Source organism: Panthera uncia (genome assembly GCF_023721935.1).
Source record: "Panthera uncia isolate 11264 chromosome B3 unlocalized genomic scaffold, Puncia_PCG_1.0 HiC_scaffold_1, whole genome shotgun sequence".
Classification (NCBI taxonomy): Eukaryota; Metazoa; Chordata; class Mammalia; order Carnivora; family Felidae; genus Panthera; species Panthera uncia.
Window position 1 is genome coordinate 113,437,336 of NW_026057582.1, and position 8,037 is coordinate 113,445,372.

An 8,037-nucleotide genomic window follows, 5' to 3' on the forward strand; every position below is an offset into this window, starting at 1 on the left:
AGGCACTCGAGGGAGCTGGGCGGGTGCTGGTGACGTGGGCTGTACAGTTTATGAAAATTCATTAAGCTTTATACTTACAGAGTGTACAATTTTCTTTATGTGTATCTTATTTCAGTAAAGTTTTTAAACTGTCTTTTGCCGCAGCCCACAGCTACCTATAACGGCACGGCTTACTGGCGGCCTACACGGAACGACCTGAACCCCCCCCCCCCCTTCTCAAGAGTATCATCGCAAGTGCCAAAAAGGGCTCCCGGACTCCTGCTCTCTTAAGTTGAACACATTCAATGGCTCCCTGTCCCTCTCTTCTAGCTAAACTGGGGGCCGGCGCCGGGCAGTTCCGGGAAGACGCTCCGGGGAGACACGGAACTCGTCGTCAGCCCCCTGCAGCTCCGGACGCGCAGACGCGCGCCCGTCCCCGCCCCCGCCCCCGCCCGCAGAGGCCCCGCCCCGCGTCACGTGAGCGCCGCGTCAGCTGACCAGAAGCGCCGGGAGGAGAAAGGCCGGGCGGCTTTCTGGCGCGATGGTGAGGGCCGCGGGGTGTCGGGAGGCGGGGCCCCGGGGCGGGCGTGCGGGCAGGCGGGCCCCCGAGTCTCGTGGCTGCGGCCGCGGGCGGACGTCAGGACGGGCAGGTGGAGACGGCCCCGGCCCCTCGGCAGACACCTGGGTGCGGTCGTGAGGGCCGAGCGTCCGGCTGGCAGGGCGGGCTGGCTGGGCGGGCGGGCACCCTGCGGACTTGGTGTCCCGGGTGCTTCCTCGGCGGAAAGGAAGGGCCCGCACCCCCCTGACAGGAACTGGGCTTGCCTGCGGCGGGAGGTGCCCGCTTCCCGGCCCTCCTGTGAGACCTGGAGAATAATTTGCTTGGAATTAGGCTGAGTCTTCTGCACTGTTAGGAAGCCCCTTCGCCCTTCCCAGAACCAGACAGGACTAGACGTGGGATTGAGGCTTCTCAACTCCTCCATCCATTCGTTCCTTCGACAGACTTCGAGTGCCTACTCTGTACCAGGCAGGGTGCCAGGCGCTGGGACTTCAGCTGCAGGGGGCCTGAATTGGCGGTCATAGGACTTGAGGGGACGGGACCTAACGTGTGTAGTGTTAGGAAGGCTTCCTGAGCCTGACAGCAACCTGAGGAGGCGGGGACAGGGAAGAAAGCTGGCTGGCTGCAGTGCAGTTTGTGTACCAGAGGTTTATGTTCATTTGTAAATTACAGTGGATATCAGACTTGAAACATACACTACATCACCAATTTATTTGAAGATTTTGATAACTTAGTTTCCTTTGCAATCCTATGTATTTTATGCATTTAAAAACATTGTTTTGAGGGGCGCCTGGGTGGCTCAGTCCGTTAAGCCTCCAACTTTGGCTCAGGTCATGATCTCTCAGTTCATGGGTTCATGGGTCCAAGCCCCATGTCAGGCTCTGTGCTGACAGCTCAGAGCCTGGAGCCTGCTTTGGATTCAGTGTCTCCCTCTCTCTCTGCCCTCCCCGCTCATGCTCTGTCTCTCTCTCTCAAAAATTAACAAACATTTTAAAAATTAAAATAAAAATTAAAACATTGTTTTGAGAAAGGCCTGTAGGTTTTGCCAGATGCCAAATGAGTCTATGGCACCAAAATGTTAAAAACCCCTGAAATAGAGACTAGTGCAAGCCTGTCACTGTCCTTAACACCCCATCACCTCACCAACTGGTCCAGGCTCCTGCCCCAGAGTAATGACAACAGGTGATGTGCAGAGATCACTATTTGGGGGCAGGGCGAGGAGGGTGAGCCAGCGAATGAGACCAAGGCCAGGACCGGGAGAAGTCCAGAAGAGTATGCTGTTTCACCAGGAAGGACGGGTTTGTGTCAGATGTCATTGAGGAGTTGAGGAAGAGGAAGGCCAGATTTAGTGACAGTCATTTGTGACCATGGCTATGGGACTTCACTGGAGGCCCATATAGAAGCACCAGTGCAGTAGGGTCAGGTGAAGAGGAGCAAGAGGGTTGGAGGTTGAAGGGTCGTGGAGCAGGTCTGAAGTGTCTGAGAAGGTGACTGGGGGGGGCCAAGTAGAGGACATGGTGTTTCCAGGCTGCCTGAGGGTCCAGTGGGATCAGGAGAACATGGGTTTGCGGTGTCCTCAGTTTATGCGGTTTTGTTCCCAGCAGCAGGAAGCTGCCCACAGGTAAGAGGCATGGAAGGATGGGCGTGAATGTTGCTGTGCACTAGACTCCTGCCAGGCAGACAGGAGCTGGTCTGGGGAATGGAGGGTATGGGCAAGATATGGTTGACAGGGTGGGTTTGCATTCTAGCAAGAGACAGACCTCAAATAGATAATAAAACCTGTCTGCTCTGATAAATGCTGTGGAGATCAAGAAAGAAGGATAGAGCAATGCCTTGGGTGGCTCAGTTGGTTAAGCGCCTGACTTGATTTTGGCTCAGGTCATGATCTCACAGTTCCTGAGTTTGAGCCCCATGTCGGGCTCCATGCTGAGAGCGCAAAGCCTGCTTGGGATTCTCTGTCTCCCTGTCTGCCCCTCCCCCACTCGTGCCCCCCCTTCACAAAAATAAATAAATATTAAAATAATAAAAAGGATAGGGGCTAGAGTATGATGGAGAAGAGGTATTTTATTTATTTGTTTGTTTTAAGTTTATTTATTTTGAGAGAGCACGAGCAGGAAGGGGCAGAGAGAGAGAGAGGGAGACAGAATTCCAAGCAGGCTCCACAATGCCACAGAGCCTGAGGGGGGGCTCAAACTCAGAAACCATGAGATCATGACCTGAGCCGAAATCAAGAGTCAGACGCTTAGCTGACTGAGCTACCTGGGAGCCCCAACTATTTTATTAACAGCTTAACTGAAGTAAAGTCAATAATATACATCTGTAAATGTACAGTTCAATAAGTTTTAACACGTATATGTTCCTGAAAACTTTACCACAATCAAGATCACTGGGGCACTGGCCCCCAGAATTTCCTTGTGTAAGGGGCTGTTTTAGAAAGTATGGTCAGAGAATGCCCATTTGAGCAGAGACCTGAATGAAAGATGAGAGAGCAGGGTGCGCAGAGGGGGTGGCAAGGACACGGGAGAGTGCCCGTTGTAACAGGAGTAGCAGGGAGGCCAGCGTGGCTGGAGCTGGAGAAGGGAAGGAGGAGGAAGTGAGAGGTCATGACGCCCTGACAAGGACTTTGTTCTATGCTGTACCCCCAGCACTTAGAGCAGGATCTGCCACAGAGAAGTTTGCCACAGTCACTGCTGAGCACATAAACACCCAGGACAGGGATCAGAACTAGGCTTGGTGGTGGGTGGGGTCAGTGAGAGGGTTCCCTAAATGGCCTGGTAATCGGAGAGAACAAGTGGCCAGACAGCATCCATCTTGGACAGGGAGCAGGGGTCCCTAAAGAACAGAATGTGGGAGACACCTGGCCACACCTCGGCACCCCTCCACCCCCCACCCCAGCCTGACCACCTGCCTCACTCTTGTGCAGAGGTTCCGGTTCTGCGGTGATCTGGACTGTCCTGACTGGGTCCTGGCGGAGATCAGCACGCTGGCCAAGATTGTTGAGTGCATGGGATCTTTTTGAGGGTGGGAGGAGCAGGGATGGGGGATGGGGGCTTTGGGGATGAAGGGTGGTGAGGTCACTCGGAAGTTGGGGCCTCAGTGCCCTCAGCTTGTCCTAGCCTGCTGTATGACTCTGATCATGTGGCCAGCCCTCTCTGAGCCCGCCCCCCCCCCCCAGCATGGAGGGGTGAGGTGGGACACTTTGACTAATGCAAGGCCTTCCCCTCCAGTCCTCCGTGAAGCTGAGGCTGCTGTGTAGCCAGGTGCTGAAGGAACTCCTGGGACAGGGGATTGACGTGAGTGCCGGGCCCAGCACCCCACTGTCCCATGAGCCTTGACCTCTACTGCCCTGAAAGTGCACCAGACCCAGGGAGGCGGGTGATCAGGACCCTGGCTGGGGTGCAAGAGGCTGGTGAGCAGGGGTCTGGCACTCCCTGAGGGCCTCCTTTCCCCCTAGTATGAGAAGATCTTGAAGCTCACCGCCGATGCCAGGTTTGGTGAGTACCCCACTGTGTCCACAGATGTTTGGGCCACTCTAGGTACTCGGCCTGGGGGTTAGCACAGAGGCCCCTCCTCCCAGCAGTCTGCCCTGATGCACTTGCCTCAGCAGAGGCGCATGGAGGAAAGGTGTTGACATCCCCCCCGCTCGCCAGTGTCCTCTTCCACTTCCTGGTGAAGCAGTAACAGTGCTCATGGGCTCAAGCAGGCCCAGGGGCTCTGAGCTGAAGATAGTAGGGCAACAAGGAGCTGGCCGAGGCCACAGTGACACCCCCTACCCCACCCATGGGTCCTCCCAGAGTCGGGCGATGTCAAGGCCACGGTGGCAGTGCTGAGTTTCATCCTCTCCAGTGCAGCCAAGCACAGCGTAGATGGCGAGTCCTTGTCCAGCGAACTGCAGCAGCTGGGGCTGCCCAAAGGTATGGGTGTGCAGGCGGCGGGCAGGTAACCTGTGTGCCAGGGGCTGCTGGGCAGCAGGCGGGGCCGGGTGGCCCTGAGAGGTGCCCTGTGAGCAGTCTGAGCCCCTACCTGCTACTTCAGGGGACCTCTATTCTGCCCCCAGAGCACGCGGCCAGCCTCTGTCGCTGTTATGAGGAGAAGCAGAGTCCCCTACAAGAGCACCTGCGGGCCTGCAGCCTGCGTGGTGAGTGTGGGGAGGTGGGGTCTGGCTTCCATTCTAGAAGGTGCATGCTGCCCGAGAGGTGCTTGACCTCAGGAAGGAGACTTGACCCTGGTCACATGTGGAGGAGTTACAGAGCCCAGGACTCCTGACTCCAGCCCAGATTTCTTTCCTCTGAGATCTGCTGTGGATAATCTAGCTTCTGATTGTGGCGTGTCTGCCCTGGGTCAGAGGGATGAGAGCTTCTCAGAGATCACGCAGCTTTGAAGGGTTGAGAGATGACCCAGGTGCGGGCTAAGGGCTGTGTGGCTCACCAGCCTGTGATCCTGAGAGCCCCACCCCACCCCGCAGTGAATAGGCTGGCGGGTGTGGGCTGGCGCGTGGACTACACCCTGAGCTCCAGCCTGCTTCGGTCCGTGGAAGAGCCCATGGTGCATCTGAGGCTGGAGGTGGCAGCTGCCTCGGGTGCCCCGGCCCAGCCTGTGGCCATGTCCCTCTCAGCAGACAAGTTCCAGGTCCTCCTGGCAGGTGAGACTCAGCTGTACCCGGAGGGGGAAGGGCCCCTCCCAGATCCCACCCCAGTGCTGCCCACCTACCCCCCCACCCCTTCCTCCCGCAGAACTGAAGCAGGCTCAGACCCTGATGAGCTCCCTAGGCTGAGGAGAATGGTGTTTGGGGCCCCTGTGGAGCCACCTTGCCCATGTCGAGTTGCTGCCCCCCCAAACTCTTGAGGGGTGGCTCCAGCTCCAGGACCCTGGAGGCCTGGCCTCCCAGATCTCTGGCTTGCCAGGTTACCACTTGAGAATTCAGCATAAGGATTCTGAGGATTTTTCCAGCATTGCCCTCCCTCCCCCACGAGAGGCACTTGTCAACAGTTTTCACAAGCAGGAAGAATAAACAGAAGTGTAAAGGAGTGTGTGCACAGGTTTCTTTTTGGGTTCAAATGAAGGGTTTTTGTGAGAGAAGCCAAGCAACATACAGATGTCCCCAGCCCGTCACTCTTTTTCTATCTGCTGGTTGAGGCAGGTCAGGGGCGAGGCAGAACAAGGACCAAAATGAAACAGCTTGTCGGTAGACCAGAAAATCAGGGTTCTGGTTCCTAGTCCCATGACACTCGTGGCACTGCCCTCTCAGGCTGGCAGCAAGCACGTGGCCATAGTGCCAGATGCCCCAAAGAGAGAAAGGAGAGAGCCCTGCTCTTCCTGCTGTGTCCATTTAGAAGAGAGGAAGACTGCACCCCCTCAAACAACTCATTGTCAAGAGGAGTGGGGTAGGGACTGAATGTATGTGTCCCCCCCCCCCCCCCCCCCAGATGAAGCCTTAACTGCCCAATTAGATGGTTTTAGGAGATGGGGCCTTTGTAGAGTGATTAGGTTTAGATGAGGTCATGAGAGTGGGACCTTCATGATGGGATTAGGAAAGACAGAGGGACTCTCTCCACAAACATGTACTGAGAAAAGGCCACATGAGAACAGCAAAGCGGGAGAAGGCCCACCAAGAACCAAATCTTCTGGCTCCTTGATCTCAGACTTCCCAGCCTCTGGAACATGAGAAATAAATGTGGTTTGAGCCACCCTGTTTGTATTTTATTACAGCACCTTAAGCCTAAAACATCTTAGGGTGCAGGAAAGCCATCAAAGAATAGTCCTGTCAAAAGGAGCCAGCATGTCCCACTGGCCAAAGATGGTTCCATTTAAGCATCAGAAAGTTTAAGGACCGACTCCACTCCTGACTTCTGCTTCTGGGAAAATGGAACATTTTTTCCTCCCACTAAGTAGAGCTGAAAACCTTGGACATTACTTACGAAACAAACCTAAGACTCTAAAAGGTGAAGAGAAGGCAGACTGGCTAGGACCATCAGGAACTGAAGGATCACAGCAGAGTAGATCTTAGATTTGCTTTGTGTGTCCCGCCTGGAGGCGGGAGACTGGCAGCCTGGGACACACCAGCACACCGAAAACCCTGACAAGCATCCTCTCTTGAGCCAAAGGACCAGGAAAGGGGCCAACCAACAAGACGGGAAACTACAGATACTCACTGCTGGCCTCCAGTCACAGCACAGAGAAACTGCAGTCCCTTTTCCACCCCTGCGCCGCTCCCCCCCCCACCCCCCCGCAGAGGCTGAGTGGGTGCCTAGATTCCCACCCCACATGGCAACAAGGAAGTGGCATTCCCTCCTCCTTTCCTCACTGGTGCTGTGTCTGGGGAGCCCTGCTAAAAAAGAGGATCTAAATAAGATCCAGAGTCTCAATACCCCAAATGTCCAGGATTTAAGAAAAAAAAGCCAAGAACCAAGAAACTTTCAGTTTGAATGAGAAAAGACAACAGATGCCAACACCAAGAAAATACTTGTATGCCAAAGATTTTATTTTTTTTTAATGTTTTTATTTATTTATTTTGAGAGAGCATGTGAACAGAGGGAGGGCCAGAGAGAGAATCCCAAGCAGGCTCCATGCTGGCAGCACAGAGCCCAACACGGGGCTTGATCCCACAAACCATGAGATCATGACCTGAGCCAAAATCAAGAGTCTGACACCCAACCAACTGAGCCACCCAGGTGCCTCTATGCCAAGAACTTAAATTTTTTATTTTTTTGTTTAAAAAATTTTTAACATATCCATTTTTTTTGACAGAGACAGGAGTGTGAGTGGGGGAGGGGCAGAGAGTGAGGGAGACACAAAATACGAAGCAGGCTCCAAGCTCTGAGCTGTCAGCACAGAGCCTGACGTGGGGCTCAAATTCACAAACCTGAACCAAAGTCAGCCCCTTAACCAACTGAGCCACCCAGGTGCACCTCTGCCAAGGATTTTAAAGCAGCCAATGTAAAAATGCCTCAAGTCTTAATAGAAGATACAAGGAACCAGATATAAGTTTTAGAACTGAAATCTGTAGTAATCAAAGTGAGAAATCAATAGATGGACTTAGAAGAAAGAATCCATGGATTTGAAGATAAATCCTAGAAATTATCCAATCTGAACAACAGAAGATAATTTGGAAAATAAGCACACAGAAACCAATAAAACAGAGTCTCGGACCTGCAGGACCATAACATAAGCTCTAATATTCATGCCTTCAGAGTCTCAGAACATGAGGAGAAAGAGGCTAGGACAGAAAAAAAAATATGCAAAGAAATAATAGCTGAAAATCTCCCCAACATGGCAAAAGTTCCCTAAACCTACAGAGTCCAGAAGCTGAATGAATCCCGTATGGGTTGGACCCAAAGAAATCCATGTTGACCTACATCATACAATCAAACTTCTGCAAGCTAAAGAAGAGAAAATCTTGAAAGCAGCAAGAGAGAAATGACACTTTACCTTATGGGGGGAGAAACTGTTCGAATGATTGTGGACTTCTCACCAGAAACCATAGAGGCCAAGTGGAAGAAGCA

The 8,037-nt window shown here is 53.5% G+C and overlaps 1 protein-coding gene across 1 annotated transcript; it reads left to right on the forward strand.

Moving 5' to 3' along the window:
* Positions 1 to 449: 449 nt before the first annotated feature.
* Positions 450 to 5,562, forward strand: COMMD4 (COMM domain containing 4). The gene is made up of 8 exons (XM_049613896.1): positions 450 to 523; positions 3,459 to 3,530; positions 3,763 to 3,828; positions 3,990 to 4,029; positions 4,330 to 4,449; positions 4,593 to 4,673; positions 5,001 to 5,177; positions 5,269 to 5,562. Exons 1-8 carry the CDS (start codon positions 521 to 523, stop codon positions 5,307 to 5,309), a joined length of 600 nt encoding a protein of 199 aa, XP_049469853.1. The 5' UTR covers positions 450 to 520; the 3' UTR covers positions 5,310 to 5,562.
* Positions 5,563 to 8,037: the final 2,475 nt, after the last annotated feature.

What these genes read in the sequence shown, in the direction of transcription:
- COMMD4 (XM_049613896.1), top strand. An exon ending in TCAGCACGCTGGCCAAGATT is followed by an intron (nt 3,531 to 3,762) that starts GTTGAGTGCATG and finishes CTTCCCCTCCAG; the next exon opens with TCCTCCGTGAAGCTGAGGCT. An exon ending in GCAGCTGGGGCTGCCCAAAG is followed by an intron (nt 4,450 to 4,592) that starts GTATGGGTGTGC and finishes TTCTGCCCCCAG; the next exon opens with AGCACGCGGCCAGCCTCTGT.